Source organism: Rhinichthys klamathensis, unplaced genomic scaffold (assembly GCF_029890125.1).
Source record: "Rhinichthys klamathensis goyatoka isolate OS25496 unplaced genomic scaffold, OSU_Roscu_1.1 h1tg000196l_1, whole genome shotgun sequence".
NCBI classification, from domain to species: domain Eukaryota; kingdom Metazoa; phylum Chordata; class Actinopteri; order Cypriniformes; family Leuciscidae; genus Rhinichthys; species Rhinichthys klamathensis.
The window spans coordinates 7,394,769-7,412,924 of NW_026606722.1; the positions used below are offsets into that span (position 1 = coordinate 7,394,769).

The following is an 18,156-nucleotide window of genomic DNA, read 5'->3' on the forward strand; positions in this document are numbered from 1 at the left end:
TTCTTTCCAACATTCCATTTATTAAAGAATCCTACAAAAAGGTATCATGGTTTCCACAAAAACTGTTTTCATCTTGTTATAATGATGATTTCTGAAGGATCATGTGACACTGAAGACTGGAGTAATGATGCGGAATAAATTGTAAAAAAAAATTTTAATAAAATAATTTTTTTGTCTTCATCATAGTTTTTGGTAAGAATATAAAGGTGTGTGTGTGTTGTAGTCTGTCTTGTCAATAGAAGATGACGCTGAAAACCCAGAGGAGAGTGTGTTCTGTCAGGTTCAGTCTCTGTTCGGTCACCTGATGGAGAGCAAACTGCAGTACTACATACCTGAGAACTTCTGGAAGGTGAGAACCACCTTTATGATCATCCATACTTAAAATGCACTGTATACATTCATTTTAAATGTACAAAGTTATAAATTCTAAAAATACTTAGTAGTGATCATTTTAAAGTGATACATGATGAAAAAAGTCCAGTGTTTCAGCATAATATATACTGTACGCTATAGTTTGTTAATATTTTAGTTTTAGTAATTCTGTTGTGTTTTTGTCATTTTTAAATGTCTATATAGTTTTTATTATGTTTAGTTTTGGTTATTTTTGTACTTCAAATTTAAACTATACAAATATGGTGTTTTAGGTAATGTTTTGTTGTTTTAAGTTTTAGTTAATGATAATAACCATGCTCCAGTCATCAGAATTAAGAGCAAGTATTTGATCATTCTCATCACATGCAGATCTTTAAGATGTGGAATAAAGAATTATATGTGCGAGAACAGCAGGATGCCTACGAGTTCTTCACCAGTCTGGTGGATCAGCTTGATGAACATCTAAAGGTACAGCGCACCTGATGTCCCCTGCATACTCGAGTGTACGTGCACAGTCTGAAGTGTGTTTGTAATTCTCCCAATGTCTCCCTTACAGAAAATCGGTCGAGAGCAGATCTTCAAGAACACGTTCCAGGGCATTTTCTCCGATCAGAAGATATGCAAAGACTGCCCACACAGGTGAGCCTTAAAGAAGTCATTGTTTGCTCACCCACATGTCATTCCAAACACTTTTTTTTTTTTTTTCAAGTAGTCTTCTTAAAAACAGTAGCTTGAGTTGGTGTTTGGTTACGGTTTGTAGGTATGAGCGTGAGGAGACGTTCATGGCTCTGAATTTGGGGGTGACGTCCTGTCAGAGTCTGGAGATCTCTCTGGATCAGTTCGTCAGGGGTGAGGTCCTGGATGGCAGCAATGCTTATTACTGCGAGAAATGTAAAGAGAAGGTACAGTTGGATACAGTTGTTCTCCTTGATAAAGAACTGCAGTGGAATGTCTATGTACATTTGTGCTCACACATTTTGTGTTGCAGCGGACCACTGTGAAGCGCACCTGTATAAAGTCTCTACCCAGCGTGCTGGTCATCCACCTCATGCGATTCGGCTTCGACTGGGAAAGCGGCCGGTCCATCAAATACGACGAGCAGATCAGAGTAAGAGCTCTGCTGATGTCATGTAGTTTTCGGCTGCAACTAATAAATCGTTTAAAATTCAATTAATCTGTTGATTATTTATTTATTACACTACTGTACAAAAGTTTGGGGTCAGTAGAATTTCTGGTAGAAAGTCTCTCATGCTCACCGAGGCTGCATTTATTTGATCAGTAAAATCAGCAATATTGTGAACTATTACAATTTAATATGGCTTTTTCTATTTTAAAATGTTCTATTTTTCTGTTTTCAATTTTAATATATATGAATTTTCAACATCATTACTCCAGTCTTCAGTGTCACATAATCCTTCAGAAATCACTTTAATATTCTGATTTGGTGCTCAAGAAATGTATTATTGTTATTTATGTTGAAAACAGTTGTGCTACTTAATATTTTAGAGGAACCCATGCCATGGCACATTTTTTTCAGGACTCTTTGATGAATAGAAAGTAATTTGTTTGAAATGGAAATCTTTTGTATCATTATAAGTGTCTTTACTTTTACTTTTAATTAATTTAATGTGTCCTTGCTGGATAAAAGTTTTTAAAAAATCGGTTTGACCCCAATCTTTTGAATGCTAGTGTATAATCGATTTGCATCCGTTTCAATAATTTGTTCACTTTGTGTCCTCTTAGTTCCCCTGGGTGCTCAACATGGAGCCGTACACTGTGTCAGGGATGGCCCGTCAGGATTCAAGCGCGGATCACGGCGATAACGGGAGAGGGGGTGAGGCCGGATCCGGGGGGTCGCCTCGGAAAAAGGTCACCATCTCTGAGAACTATGAACTGGTGGGAGTGGTGGTTCACAGCGGACAGGCCCACGCGGGACACTATTACTCCTTCATCAAAGACCGCCGGTGAGTGACCGCAAGAGAGAGACCGTGTTTTAGCATGTTACTGTGCAGTTTGTGGGGTGTTCTGGTGTTTACTTGATCAAAAGAGAGCTCATTTTATCATTCATCAGACAAAAATCATGAGTCTGATCACTATTCACAGGATTTTTCAAGTTCACCTGGTCATTTGTGAGTTGATGAAAAGATGACTATTAAAATAAATTACTCTAAAAAGAAAACCGTCAAAATAAAACACTTACTAAAAAAGATGAACTATTTTATGTTTTCGTCCACATCATTTAACCATTAACCATGAACGTGAATGTGTTGTTAAATTATATATAATTCGGCTGACAGAAAAGTTTAGGAGTTCTTAGTCAAATGATGAGAGACGAGTTGCGTTGGGTTTTAATTCTTGAGTTTAATACCAGGAAACAAGATAGGAAAAAAGAGATTACAGAATGCATTGTAATGTTATATAAAGCTTTTGTTAAAGGATCCCGGGTAGCTTGTGTTTGAACGATAAGTTTATGAAGTTCTGCAGAGTCTATTTCCATTATACTTCAGTAAGGGGGGGGGGGTGCTTCTGTTTTTGGCAAGAGTGCTTTTATTAGAGTCTTAAACTGTCCCAGATGCTTGGCGGCATGATGGCGCTTTTAACCAGCGCTTTATTTTATTCAGGGAATGAAGGAATGTTTGAGTGACCACTGTGAACTGAGTAAGATCCATAACATGTTTTTCCAATGCTCTCTTCCCTTTTAGGGGTAGTGCACGAGGACGCTGGTATAAGTTTAACGACAATGTTGTGGAAGAGTTTGACATGAACGATGAGACTCTGGAGTATGAGTGTTTTGGGGGAGAATACAGACCCAAAGTTTACGACCAGTGTAAGTCATTAGTATTTCTTTAAATCCATAAATATTAATTATGTCAATAGTAACAGTACTTCTGTGCCAAGTCAGTAAAATTAACATTTCTGGTAGTACCTCCTCTGAACATGAATAGCTATAAAATAAAACATAAATACATAATATAAGAATATATATTAATATGTTAAGTAAATAAAATTCTGCAGCTTATAAATATGAACGTCAAACCCTTTTACTTGGAGGATACATTATACCCCTTTTCAAAGTCTTGTTTTTGGGGTCTACTAGAATAGGTTTTCATGTTTGAATGTTAAAAAAAAAACACATTATGTTTCACATATTTGACATTGTTGCAGTACCTCTCTTCCCAGTCTGTCAGTAACGCTCTGTTTAGTTCCTGTCTCTATGAAGCCCCTCCTTCTGAAAAGCACAATGCTCTCTGATTGGTCAGCTGGACTAGTGTGCTGTGAATGGTCAATCATTTCAAGCGTTTTACGTTAGTCACGCCCCTTACCATAACCGCGAGTTTCAACACACTACTAACACAACTCAACCAGGCCTCGCCCCTTTATATTGCGTATGCCTTGATTGGGAATTATTAAAATGAGGAATATTATGAGGTGTTCATTCCTGGAAAGAAAACTCAAGCGTTCAGAAACAGTGCTTACTGATATAGAGATACTTTGTGACCTTACAGACATTTTTCATGCTCAAACAGCAACTTTACACACTAAAAGTTGAAAATGTAAAAAAGCATAATAGGACCCCCTTTATTTAGTTTATTTTGTCTTTGTTATTAGCTAGAATATTCTTTTTTTCTGTGGTATCAAGAACCAATTTCGCTGTTATTGACAAGTTTTATTTATTTATCAATTTTTTGGGGTTGACCTAATTTATAAAATGTACCATACACTGTACATCTTACACTTATCCTAGACAGATTAAATTCACATAATCATCCTCATTATCACTCATGGGGTTCCTATGATTATGTGTTCATATGCTATAGCGAACCCCTACCCGGATGTGCGGCGGCGCTACTGGAACGCCTACATGCTGTTCTACCAGCGCATCAGTGACCAGAACTCCCCCGTCCTGCCCAAAAAGAGTCGAGTCAGCATCATGAGGCAGGAGGCAGAGGATCTCTCCCTGTGAGTTAGCGTCTTCCTCCTGCATCAATGTTTGAACATGGACACGCTTATTAATGCTCATAATGCTTCATCTCAGGTCAGCCCCGTCCTCTCCGGAGATCTCACCCCAATCCTCCCCACGGCCTCCCAGAGCCAATAACGACCGCCTCAGCCTGCTCACACGCTTGGTCAAGAAAGGAGAGAAGAAGGGTCTGTTTGTGGAGAAGATGCCCGCCAGGATCTATCAGGTAGAGGTTTTAAGGCCTGTGACTAAAATATCAACATCTTCAGGAATAAAATGTATAAATGGTTGAGAGAACCATCATGTGTCCTCCTGATAATATTGTTTTGAGGTATAAGAATGTTTTGACAAGTTTGACACACTCCCGATTTTTGGATCTGTAGATGGTGAGAGATGAGAATCTGAAGTTTATGAAGAACAGAGATGTTTACAACAGCGATTACTTCAGCTTCACACTGTCTCTGGCCTCTGTCAATGCGGTAAACACTGAAAATTCATTTGATTATTGCCTCTTCTGTAAGCTCTGTATATTGACTGCACTCATTTTTGAGCTTTACCTTTTTACAGACAAAGTTAAAGCATCCGTCTTATCAGGCCATGGCAAAAACCAGTCTGCAGCTGGCCGTCCAGTTCCTCTTCCACACGTACCTGCGCACCAAAAAGAAACTCAGGTGAGACACTGCTTTTGTTCACAATGCTTAAACTCAAGGCTTGTTCCAGTTGTTGTTATTATTGTTAAACTATTACAAGGACGAGAACTAGTGGTGAAAACATTCAAAACATATTTATTTTAAAATGAATAATTATATACTATACATAGAGAAAGAAAGATATTCATTTCAAATTATTTTCAAACATTTTATTTAAAATAATAATAAACTAGATTTGTAATGCACTGTAAATTTGCAAAGTAAAAAAAAAATTAGATATATATTAATTATTGTCTCATTAAATGAATCTCCCAAGTGTGAATTTAGACTGATCATTGTATGTTATCAATGTGCAACTCCTGCCGTCTTCTCTCTCAGGGTGGACACAGAGGAGTGGATTGCTACCGTGGAGGTTTTGTTGTCCAAGAGTAGCGAGGGGTGTAAGTGGATGGTCCAGTACCTGGTCTCACCTGAAGGACGGGAAATCATCAAGTGAGCATTATATCCATCATTCTCTGCATACGCATTGGCAATAGAATCACCATTGGCTTTTAAACGTTTTAGACACTTAATCATTGGTGAGTGAAATCTAACAATTTATTCGCCAGTGGCTAATAATTAGTTGCCTAGTGCAAAATTTTGTCACACGATTTACTCGCAAAGTAGAGGGTTGATAGCATAAGCAAGATATTTGACTTTAAGCCACACTTAAAGTTACACTATGTAACTTTTTTTGTTAAAAATTTAAGTCAATACATCATTAATCCTTCTTTGAAAATGTTTTTTTGTCTTACCCTGATTCACCATGCTAAGCCTGTTTTATACATGTCGGGGAATTGCGTACATATGTCACTCCCCTGTGCTGCATTATATCTGTAAATATAGAAAAGTTGCTCAGGCTACTTTGACGCATGTATGGTGTGGGACTGGCATAGGTTGGTTGTCACAACGAGCGAGAAAGGTTGACATGGATAAATCTCCGAACTCTGGGGAATCACCCTTTTTTTTAAAAAAAAGCCGAACAGAAGAGAGTTTGCTGGCAAAATGAGAACGTGACAGAACTCGTAATAAAACAAGAATCAACATTGGCTTGGCTTTTCGGAGATGGCGAGAACTGAGGGATGGAGTAAGGAGATGGTGTTTTTATACATTCATGTTTTCAGCTTGTCAACTTGAGATCCTTTCCATCTAAACTGGTTATGTCTTAAGCCTAGTAGTAAATGTTTTATGTGTTGTAATATTGTAACCATATTCATCCACAAAGCAGAAGCATGAATCTAATTAATTGCACACCAAATTTGGCAGAGAAATTCATTGTGTAAAGCATCAAATAGACATTACAAAAAGGAGCTTCAGAAAAAAATATTTTGGGGTGAACTATTCCGTTCATTTTTTTTTTTATTAATTTGGAAACATGAAATTATTCTCTAAATAAGAAACTAAAATTGCCCGTAGGTGGTGGTAAATGTCTTAAAAATGTCCTCTCTTTATTAATGGTCCTCTGAATCATTGGTTCAGAACGCAGATTCAGAAATGAAACGCCACTGTGTGTTGCCTCGGAGACAAACAGTTCTGCTTTGTCTCTATGTTTTCATTGGCAAAACTGAGCAAAACACAATTTTGTGTCTAAAATAACACAATATTTACTTCTTATTTATTGAACTGTTGTATAAAATCAGTATCACATTTGCACTCGTGCTATTCTGGACAGTAATATTGCACTCGTTACTCGTGTAATATAACTATATCATGATGTAAATGAGACAAAAACTCAAACAGAGGCATTTTTGTCCTCATATTTAAAATTTTAGAGCCATTCCAACTGCATTCTATAGGCAGTTGTTGTTGCCCTGCATCATATTCGTCATTAATCAACTGTATGAAATGTAAGATGGACTACGTAGGTCAGGGGCGGGGCAAGTGCGTTAAATGCGTTAATAATTTTAACGTGTTATTTTTTTTTACTGTAATTCATCTAATTAACGTGTTAAATCGACAGCCCTAACATATATATATATATGCAACAAAATAACAAACTAAGTGCCATTTATTTTAAAGAAATACAGCACACTTTTAAACTAATTGTCCAAATAAGATTTGAGGCCACTGCACATTTAACTTCTGTTAAAAAGAAATGCATGGAGAGCCGTAAATGGTGCAAAAAGACCATGAGGGTTTTTAAGATGTTCCCTCAATTTTGTTTCCAGTTCCCCCAAAACCAAAAACACCTGTGTTTGTGTAAGTGTATGGCCATAATTGTTTTGCTACGGCCACAGCTGCTTTCTGTCATCCTGAAAGGTGGGCCAGTCTCGGGATGTTAATGTGTGTAGAGATCAGGAGATTCGCATCACTGTTACACGATTGGCGGGTTGGTATCGGATGATAGGGCTGCCCCAAATATCACTCCACGAGTCCACACCGCAGCCGAAGCCAGGGAATGTTCCGTAGTGTTTTATGATCGAGTTCTGACACACTTCCAACAAAACAAGCAACCGTTTCCCTTATCAATGGAGACCTGGAGCCATAATTTTGCAAACTCTTTCCCCCCTGGAAAGACCGATAGAGCTGGCTCTGCAGGAAGAGTTTCCACAGAACCTCCCAACCATATCAGATATGCCAACATCCATTATCTCCTACCACATATTCATGCAAAACGTAGAAAACGGGTTGAATTCACAAAACATTCACAAGTTAATGGGTGAATCTCATAAAGGACATGTCTTCCTATCTCTGTAGGATCTGTCTGTTGGAAGGCAGTGTTCGTGAGGTCCGTGTCGTGGTGGCCACCATCCTGGAGAAGACCCTGGAGAGTGCTTTGTACTTCCAGGACGCTGGGCTGGACTGTCTTTTGGACATGCTGCTTTCTCTGTTGGATAAAGACGTCCCGGACAACTGCAAGAACTGTTCTCAGTACTTCAGCCTCTTCAGTAACTTTGCTCAGAGGGTGAGAACGATGATGTCACTGTAATGGGCACCAGACAGTATATTTGAAAAGTGTACATACTATACATTTTCTTTATGGAAAAGAACAGAAAGTTCAAGAAAGCACCATTAAAAGTGTTCTATACACTTAATATTCTAAAGGTGCGGTCACATTAGCAACATTTTGTGTCAACAATAAACAACATCCGTTGTCAATTAGGGATGTCCCGATCCAATCACGCGATCGGAAATCGGGCCCGATCACGTGGTTTCAGACTCGATCGGAATCGGACGTTACCTCCCGATCAGGACTCGGATGTATGCAAATTAGGGGTGTAACGGTACATGTATTCGTAATTATTGAACCGTTTCGGGACGAGGCTTCCGGTTCGGTACGCATACAAACCGAACGATTCCTAGGACCATTTTTCCTGCAGACAAAATCCGCGCTGGTGCGATCACCACAACGTTGCGCAACATCAAATGGCAAACGTAATGAAAGCGGAACGAAAATGCGCTTCTCATTATATTGTGCTTAACGGACCGTTTATCAGTTCGGACCAGCAACATCTGTGCAGCGCGAGATCAAGCGAAGACATCCAGTGAAGAAAACATTTGAATTCGCCACTGAAGTAATAACATCGCCTCGAGATCTAGTGAGAAGCATTCAAATTTCTCCGTTTATTAACCGTAGATCTCTATTAGATCAAACAGCGCTGACGTGGGAACCAGGAGAAACATTGTGCCGTGAATGAACATGGATTTAATGTTGCACTTCAAAACTCAAATATTATATAAATATATATTTAAATGTTATTTTTAATCTGATTACCAAAACATTATTTGTTCATCCTTCAAAGATTACCCCCATGTATAAACCTGAAAGTTTCAAGATGTAGGAAAACTCAAACTTATTTAAAAATATTTTTTCTTTTAATAAATAGGAAATTTCTCAGGCATTTCTTTCTTTTTGCTGTATCGTATCGAACCGAACCGCAAATTTTGTGAACCGTTACACCCCTAATGTTTATATATATTCTCATAATTTTTTTATACACTTTTAAAACATTTTTATTTTTTGTTTACATGCCTGCCGGGTATTTTAAGTTGAGGTGCTATTTGTTTTTATATTAGACTTTTTCTATATTTACTGTTGCACTAAAGTCCAAAAGTGAAGATTTTATGTTAATTACTTGATTGTTCAAGCTACCTCACAGAAGTGCTCTGTTTGTTAACAGAGTTGTTGAATGTTAAAATAAGGTGAATTAAATAAAAAATAAGGAACATCCTGGATCTGTTTTTTCTCTCTTCTTTATTCTTTTTTATGTATTATATAAGTATCTGATCGGGACATCCCTATTGTCAATAGAGTAGAAATGTACTGCTCACAAATAAACTCTTTCAAACAAAGCAGCTTTCTATTGGTCAGCAAATCTGCGCCTTTTCACCCTCACTTGAAACTCCCGTTCATGCAGATTCCTATTAGAATGACTAGAATTCAATAGAACGGCGAAACCTGTAAATGTGACCGCACCTTAAGTCTTCTGAAGCCACAGAGATTGAACAGATTGAAGTTATTCACTGACGATCTGTTTCAGGGCTGTGGACCGTGTCAACTGCTGCTGAAACATTCAGCTTATCGTCGGATGCTTGTCTTCCTTCTGGGAGCCAACCGGCAAAACAATCAGGTATTGCAGACGCCTGATCATGTGAATATTGAGGATTGCTTAAGCGCTCATGTTAACCTCCGTTGTTTAATGTCTGTGTTAACGACATTCTGCTGGTTGTGTGTTTTAGCACCGGCGCTGGAGTTCGGCACAGGCTCGAGAGTTCCTGCATCTTCACAACACTCTGGCCTTGATAGTGCTGCACACAGACCTCACGTCTCAGAGGACTGAGGGTACGAACGCACAGTGATTTCTGGACACGCACCAAAGTTATTAGCATTAATAAAAACTGTAATGATAGAGACACTTTTTTTATATATATATATATATTTTAAATAAATAAATGCATAAGATTTTAAAGTCCCCCTGTAGTCAATAATTTCATCCCTTAAAACTTATATTTGATCACCAAAATGACATAATTAAATGTTTTTCCTTGAAAAAAAATTCTTCATGCCTTAAAATAGCTTGCATGTAACTCTACACCCTTGCCTCATTTAGTTTGAATATGTAAATGAGCCCCGCCTCCACTCACTCACACCAGCTCAGAGATCCACTCGTTGTCCTGATTGGTTACAAGGTAGTTTGTGAAGTCAGGAACACCAGCGATTTCAAACCGCATTTTTGAAACTGTCTTTGGTTCACTGCAGTTTTAAAGGAGAAAATACTCAGCAATGGTGATGACTTATGAATTTGTACCTGGTTTGTCTTAAAGCATATTAAAAACACCACATAGACATATAAACAACATTAAAAGCTTGATTTTCAGCACAGGGGGACTTTATGAAATTAATGCTTTTATTCAGCAAGGACGCATTAAATTAATCAAAAGTGACAGTAAAAACATTCTATTCATCCATAAAAATATGAAGCATCTGTTTTCGAAATTAATAATAATAAATGTTTCTTGACCATCAAATCAGCATATTAGAATGATTTCTGAAGAATCATGTGACACTGGAAACTGGAGTAATGATGCTGAAAATTCAGCTTTACCATTACAGAAATAAATGACATTTTAAAAATATATTAAATTAGAAAACAGTTTTGTTTTGTTTTTTTTAATAATATAATCACAATATCACAGTTTTACTGAATTTTTTTATTAAATAAATGTAGCCTTAGCGAGCCTTTCAAAAAAATTCAAATGCAGACCCTAAACTTTTTAATGGTAGTTTATATTATAAAAACCAATCTGAAAAGTCCACTACATCCATTCAGTAGTGCAGTCTGCTGCTTGTGTGTAGATGTTACTGGTGTTCTGTGTGACTGATGTGTGTAAATAATGTTCTCGTGTGTGTTCAGCTCAAGGAGTGTTCAAGCACGCTTCCTTGGGACTGGTGGCTCCATCTTCACCCCTCCTGCCTCTAAATCCAGACATCAACACGCTCCTCTTTAAAGCGGAAGGACATGTGTATCTCATGGAGGTAAGACTACATCTCTTTTTCACTCTCTCTTGTCTCTATCTGTCTATTTTGCACTCTTGTGACTGAGGCTCGTGTGTTTCAGGTGATGTTTGCCATGCGCGAGTTGTCCGGCCCGTTGTTGTTTCTCATAGAGATGATCACATATTGCTCATTCTGTAACGAACCTTTCTCACTGGGAGTCCTGCAATTACTCAAGGTTGGTATATCCTTACCTATAAGATTTTTTTTTTTAAGAATGAATCATGTATAGTTATATATTTATAATTAATTAATATATAAAAGATCATATACAAATCTGAAGTAACCTGATAATGTGTTCATGTTCTAGAATCATCTGGAAACGGCTCCTCCTCATGAACTGAAGAACGTTTTTCAGATGCTGCTAGAGATCCTGGTGAGTGATACTATATAAATGTGTGATACTGTTATGAATACTACTTTGGAGTAGGGTGTAATGATGTAACGGCGCTCTTCCTGTCACCTCTCAGATGGTAGAGGACCCTCTGCAGTCCCAGAGGCTTAAATATGCATTTGAGTCTGAAAAGGGCCTTCTGGGTAAGAACCACATCACTTGGATCTATCAGCGTTAGTATTTGTAAGATTAGACTGACTTGATTCTTGTTCATTCACAGCTTTAATGCATCAGAGCAACAATGTGGACAGCAGTCGCTGCTATCAGTGTGTGAAGTTCCTGGTCACACTGGCACAGAAGTGAGTGTAGGACACCAAATGCACAATATAGATGTTTACATACCTGGGTTTCAGAGATATATGATATAATGGCGTAATTTCAGTTATCACGCAATATTATTTCATTTATCCATAACTGTAGGATATTGAATATTTAATTGTTCATGATAATTTATTATATGTTTACATTTAGATGATTTTGCTATCATCTAACACTCAAAGTTAGTCTTAATACACAAAAATGTAATAACACTAGTACATGTAATCCCTAAATAATAATAACTATTAATTTTTAATATTCTACGCTATAATATAATGCATTTTAATGTACATTAAAATGCGTTATATTTGCAGATTCCTCGTTGCATCTGAATTTGGTTGTTTTTCTTGTTACGACTTTAGAAACTATAACACACATTAAAACACAAGTATTATAACTCTGGTAACAATTATTCATGTGACCATACAATGCATTATAAGGTGCGTTAATTAAAAATACTTTTATAATGCAGTATAAATGAAAGCTTCAAGTAAAGTGTTACCCGATTAGTTTTAAATGTTATACATGTCCTTTGTTTAGACAAAATGGTATTGAATTTTAATATCTGCCTTTTATCAGTTATTAATCAAAACATGAAAATAGTTATTAGCTTATGGCTAGATTTTTAAAATATTTGTGCTTCCCTGTTGTTTTTATGATATGAGGCAATAACCAATATTATGGCTTATATTTTAAATGTCTACTATGTTTAAACAATAATTCCTCACAATATTAAATAAAATGTTTCAAAAATGTTTTAATGTACAATAGAAAAGACGGATAACTCTTTAGTAAATGTTTTGTGTGCTTCCAGTATACGCCTAAAAATGATGGCTGATACCGTTATGGTCACCGATAAATGATGCATTTTTAGATATCGTGTTAGATGAGGAAGCAGTGATGTTAAAAGCCTCTGTGTTTCAGATGTTCTCCAGCTAAGGACTATTTTAAAGAGCTCTCGGGACATTGGAGTTGGGCAGTGCAGTGGCTTCAGAAGAAGGCAAGAGACCACAGATACGCACTCGCACACTAGTTCTTCTTTATTGTGCATTCTTTAAGTTCCCCCTCTCCTCTTTCAGATGTCCGAGCACTACTGGACGCCTCAGAGTAACGTATCGAACGAGACGTCCACAGCTAAAACCTTCCAGCGCACCATCTCAGCACAGGTACTGCACTTACAGTCTGCCGTATCATTGTGCTGCGTTAATGTCATTACTGAACTTGTTTTACATTCTACATAACCAATATAAACGTATGTATTCGTCAAAATTGTAATTTCAACTTTACATTATAGTATTTATTAATATTTTAATTGCCTTTTATGATTTTTTTATATTTCTATACAGTTTGAGGTTATTTTTATTTCAGTTTTAGCAATTTTAGTACCTATTTAATTTGGTTGATAAGATGACATTTCTCATTTTAAATGTTTTCAAGTTTTCTATTTTCATCTAATTTATTTTGATTTCAGTAGTATTTCAGTTGTCGAAAACTATTTTTAATAGTTATAGTTTTAAGTTAACAATAACACATTAAGGGAAATTTTGTCATTTTGAATTCAAAATATGATTTGTAAAGGTCTTAGTAAAGGAGTAAAAAGTCCTATTTGTCTCTCTCTTTCTCTCTCCTTCACTTTTGTACATCCTTAAAGGGATACTTCAGGATTTAGCATTAAGCTTTGTATTAGTAGAAAACCTGTAGTATTTTCAAATTACCGTGCTTTCCACCCTCATATCCCCCTGAGACGAGAGATTTATGTATTTTTTGTCTGGAAAAAATCCTCCGATGACGCAAAAATCGTCATTTTGCATCATCGGAGGATTTTTTGGCCAGAGGCTAATGACTACAGCCAGTAGTAGGGGCGAATCGGTGAATCTGAATGTAGTGTTTACATGAACTCTAAACAAGTGATCGGTTGATGTGCGTTTTAACATTGCTAAGAAAATTCCCGCTCCTCCGTGAGAGATACGAGACCGAAGCGTCTCACAGGTGTCTCTCATCAGTAATCACGCCCTCGGCCTCGTCCTGCTCGCCACAGTAAACATAATTAATGGCGACTGTAGAACGCAAAAGCCGAATCCCGGACATTTTGGGCGATCTCGAAATCCCGGGGAGACTCATCATGGAGACTCACTAGTAGCCTAGACTTGTTGTTTAACTACTGCGCTCTGTTACCGGTAGGCGTGGCCTCCTAGGGCAGCAAAGCAAGTGCATTCTGGGAGTTGTTGTCTTTCATCCACATAAGCCAAAAATACATTTTCTGGCTTTTCTCAGTCTAGAAAGCTCCAAATTCAAAAATAATTTCACATTTCTTCTACATAAATGACCCATTTTAAAAACACATTTATCTTTCCAGAGGTGAAGTATCCCTTTAATGTTTTTCTTTTCTTTGAGATGAAAACACCCCCAAAACAACACAAAAATGCTAATTTAAGCTAATTTGCTGTTGTACAAAATCATTAAAAAAGCTTGTCTTTTAAAACATTTAAAGAAGACTTTTATTTTTGTAACTGTTTTTTATATTTTGTATTTTATTTTAAAGGTTTAGTTCACCCAATACTGAAAATTCTGTCATCAACTCACCCTCATTTCATTCCAAACCTGTAAGACTTTTGTTCATGTTCGAAACACAAATGAAGATCTTTTTAATGAAATCTGAGTTGATTTATGTCCCTCCATTGACAGCTGTGCAACTACTACTTTGACACTTTAAAAAGTTCATAAAGAGATCGTGAAACTAATCCGTATGGATTGAGCGGTTTAGTCCAAATTTTCGGAAGAGACACGATCGCTTATGATGAACAGATTTTATTTAGGCTTTTATTTACATATAAAGATTAATCAACTCACACATCAGTACACATAAACGGAAACTCAAGCATGTTCGCTTGATGTGCGAGAACCAATGAGGTTCATTCTTGTGTTCCGTAGCACGTTTGAGCTTCAGCAAGAACCAATGAGGTTCATTCTTGTGTTACGCAGCACGTTTGAGCTTCTGCAAGAACCAATGAGGTTCATTCTCGTGTTACGCAGCACGTTTGAGCTTCTGCAAGAACCAATGAGGTTCATTCTTGTGTTACGCAGCACGTTTGAGCTTCTGCAAGAACCAATGAGGTTCATTCTTGTGTTACGCAGCACGTTTGAGCTTCTGCAAGAACCAATGAGGTTCATTCTTGTGTTACGCAGCACGTTTGAGCTTCCGCAAGAACCAATGAGGTTCATTCTTGTGTTACGCAGCACGTTTGAGCTTCTGCAAGAACCAATGAGGTTCATTCTCGTGTTACGCAGCACGTTTGAGCTTCTGCAAGAACCAATGAGGTTCATTCTCGTGTTCCGCAGCACGTTTGAGCTTCTGCAAGAACCAATGAGGTTCATTCTCGTGTTACGCAGCACGTTTGAGCTTCTGCAAGAACCAATGAGGTTCATTCTTGTGTTACGCAGCACGTTTGAGCTTCTGCAAGAACCAATGAGGTTCATTCTCGTGTTCCGCAGCACGTTTGAGCTTCTGCAAGAACCAATGAGGTTTGTTCTCGCTCGTCACGCAGGTTCCGTTGAGCTTCTGTTTATGTACGCTGATCAATGTTTATATGTAAATAAAAGCCTTAATTTAATCTGTTCATCATATAAAGCGATCGTGTAAAGATTTCATCAAGAAGATCTTCATTTGATTTCCAATGATGAACTAAAGTCTTACGGGTTTGAAACAACATGAGGAATTAATTAGTAATTAATGACAGAATTTTCATTTTGGTTGAACTATCCCTTTAAAATGTTTTTTTTTTTCTTTTTTTTTAATGGTTTACTTGCAGCTAAGAGTTAGCTAGCCACCCCCTTGGTACTTTATGGGAGAATCATGACATTTGACCTGCTAAATGGAGCTCAATGAATGGTGGGTTTTGTGTTTAGGACACTCTGGCTTATGCCACAGCTTTACTGAATGAGAAGGAGCAGTCCGGCAGCAGCAATGGATCAGACGGCAGCCCGGCCAATGAGAACTCAGAACGAAGCCTCAGACAGGTCTCATTATTTCAGCAGTCCATCATCAGCAAACAATCAGCAGCATTATGCTAAAACATCCAAGTGTTTAATAAATCATTATATTAACCATTTCTTTCTCTCAGGGATCCGAATCCCCAATGATGTTGGGCGATTCTCGGAGTGATCTAGAAGATGTGGACCCCTAACGTTCCTCATTGTTTGTGCGCAACAAAACACACAAAGAAAATCCCTCCGACGGAAAGATGTTGTGGCTCTAAACACACAATCAGAAAACTGCATTTGATCTTCTAGGGACTGGAAACGGAGCGACCAGAAGCAGCCGAAGGGCCCGTCGGAGCGCTCGCTCTTCAAGCCGCCTCGCCGGAGACGTGAACAGACGCGAATATCTCGTTTTTTTGTTTGTTTGTTTCTTTGTTTTTTCTTTTTTCTGGTGGTTAAAGCCTGGCTGGATAAAATCAGAGTTCATGTCTTGCAAGTCATTTAGATGTTTCGTCTGACTCGATGTGTTCTGTCAGACGAATGGGACTTAAAAACGGAGGCTTTCATTTCCTTGACGTTTTTACGCAGAACTACTACTATGGTGCCAGACGGGGTGTTTTAAAAGAAATCAGCGTATATTTGCCAATGTAATTAAGTAGATACTATTCATGAGAAATGTAAAGATGTGTTCCATAAGTGTAATTTCAAATGTAAAATAATATTTTTAAGAATCCTTTACTGATTTTCTTTATTTTTTTTTTTCTGGATCTGTTTGAGGTGCCTCAAATCTTATTCGAAAAAAAAAAAGAGGAACTTGCCAAGTCTCTGAGAGTCAAATAATCACACGGTTTTTGTTTTGTTTGTTTTTTTTCTCATTTTTGCTGGTATTTTTAAAATGCACTTTATATTTGAATTCAGTTTTGTGACAAATTCATCACGTGGAGACAATTGGACAGACATGTCCCTCGCTGCTCTCTGTCCGATCCTTGACTTTCTGAATAGGAAACCGCGTGCAGCAGAAGACGCAAGTGCTAGACAGAGAAATATGACGGTGGACACGGGGGACAGACTTTACAGCGGAAGACACATCGCATCAGCAGATGCGTCCTAAGACACATATGCAAGACACTGAGAGCCGATGAACGTTTCTTCCTCCCAAAAGACAATGAGTGCTACAATCAGCAGTGTGTCATCTCACTCTTTCTGTTCATCTGTTTTGATGTTGTCTTGTGCCGCTCTGGTATGAAGGTCTAGGACATGACACTTTTCAGGGTAAATGTTGCCATATTTGTCCCCCCCTTTTTTCTTTTTTTTGTTAGTTTGCCTGCATCTTTTCCTTTCAGTCTGCCTTATGCGATAGAATGACGGGGCGAGGATCGGGCAGAAAGGGGATGAAAGGGGAGGGGAAAGAGTAAGACAGGTTGTTGGAGAGATGGGAAGTTGTCACAGAGCAGTAAAGTGCCTTTACTCGACTCGTCCCCTATGCTGCTCGCATCCTCGTCTTGAGACAAACGCCGTGCTACACAAATGCCTGAACCCGCTCGACATGACGATAACAGCGCACACGCATATGCTCGGCCGTGCTCATCTCGGAGCGCCATATGAGGACACGGGACGCTTGTTTGAGCCGGGCCTGTGATGTCTCTCCTTCAGGGAGTCCGCAGGGTGATTCATCTGCCGTTTGCTGCTCATTTTATATTTAGACTAGAACACTTAGCAACATCGCTTCAATGTTTACAGCGGAAAGACCTCACCACCACCTTACACAAACGTTTGCTGAAAGAGTGAACCGTAGTGCTGCTTTTTACCTCACAGTCACCTGCTCTTTGCGTGTGTTTTTTTGGAAACTTTCACGTTGACGCTTTTTTTGATGTGCTTTTTCGCATGTTTGTACATGTGAGAGACTCTCTTGGTGGGAAATAATTGAGTAAACTGGCCAAAGCTGAAACCCGCTGGTCCCTTCCATCTTAAACCAGCCTAAGCGGGTATGCTGGTCTTAGCTGGTTTATGCTGGTCTCCCCGTCTGTCTTGGTTGGTATCCAGCTTGTTTAGTGGCCAGTAGACCAGCTTGATCTGGCTGGGAGACCAACAGCTATAAATATTTTCCCAACAGGGCAAGCCTGCTTTGCTGGTTTTAGGGGGTGTGGGTCACTTAAACTCTTGATTGGTCTGGCTGGGTGATCAGGTAAAACCAGCATACCATCTTAAACTGGTTCAACATTTTTTTCAACAGGGCCAGTCTGGTTTACTGGTTTAAGAGGGATTGTGGGCACTTTAACTCTAGATTGGTCAAGCTGGGAGACCAGGTAAAACCACTTAAGGCTAGTTTAAGATGTTTTTTCTCAGCTGGTTAAGTCTGCTTAGCTGGGTTTAGGGGGGTTGGGGCACTTAAACTCTCGATTGGTCAGGCTGGGTGATCAAGTTAAACCAGCACACCATCTTAAACTGG

The 18,156-nt window shown here is 38.3% G+C and overlaps 1 protein-coding gene across 4 annotated transcripts in view; it reads left to right on the top strand.

The window, feature by feature from the left end:
* Window positions 1-16,445, top strand: part of usp24 (ubiquitin specific peptidase 24) — a 71,635-nt gene extending 55,190 nt beyond the window's left edge. For all 4 annotated transcript variants that reach the window (XM_056262795.1, XM_056262796.1, XM_056262797.1 and 1 more), the window contains 24 exons: window positions 224-349; window positions 742-840; window positions 929-1,011; window positions 1,133-1,274; window positions 1,361-1,480; window positions 2,116-2,336; window positions 3,075-3,199; window positions 4,191-4,332; window positions 4,409-4,559; window positions 4,717-4,812; window positions 4,901-5,004; window positions 5,362-5,475; window positions 7,720-7,927; window positions 9,504-9,593; window positions 9,703-9,805; window positions 10,878-10,999; window positions 11,082-11,195; window positions 11,328-11,393; window positions 11,488-11,554; window positions 11,632-11,710; window positions 12,654-12,729; window positions 12,809-12,895; window positions 15,636-15,746; window positions 15,851-16,445. In XM_056262795.1, coding sequence (XP_056118770.1) covers window positions 224-349; window positions 742-840; window positions 929-1,011; window positions 1,133-1,274; window positions 1,361-1,480; window positions 2,116-2,336; window positions 3,075-3,199; window positions 4,191-4,332; window positions 4,409-4,559; window positions 4,717-4,812; window positions 4,901-5,004; window positions 5,362-5,475; window positions 7,720-7,927; window positions 9,504-9,593; window positions 9,703-9,805; window positions 10,878-10,999; window positions 11,082-11,195; window positions 11,328-11,393; window positions 11,488-11,554; window positions 11,632-11,710; window positions 12,654-12,729; window positions 12,809-12,895; window positions 15,636-15,746; window positions 15,851-15,913 — 2,709 coding nt within the window. In that variant the 3' untranslated portion in view covers window positions 15,914-16,445. The remainder of the gene's footprint in view (window positions 1-223; window positions 350-741; window positions 841-928; window positions 1,012-1,132; window positions 1,275-1,360; window positions 1,481-2,115; window positions 2,337-3,074; window positions 3,200-4,190; window positions 4,333-4,408; window positions 4,560-4,716; window positions 4,813-4,900; window positions 5,005-5,361; window positions 5,476-7,719; window positions 7,928-9,503; window positions 9,594-9,702; window positions 9,806-10,877; window positions 11,000-11,081; window positions 11,196-11,327; window positions 11,394-11,487; window positions 11,555-11,631; window positions 11,711-12,653; window positions 12,730-12,808; window positions 12,896-15,635; window positions 15,747-15,850) is intronic.
* Window positions 16,446-18,156: the final 1,711 nt, after the last annotated feature.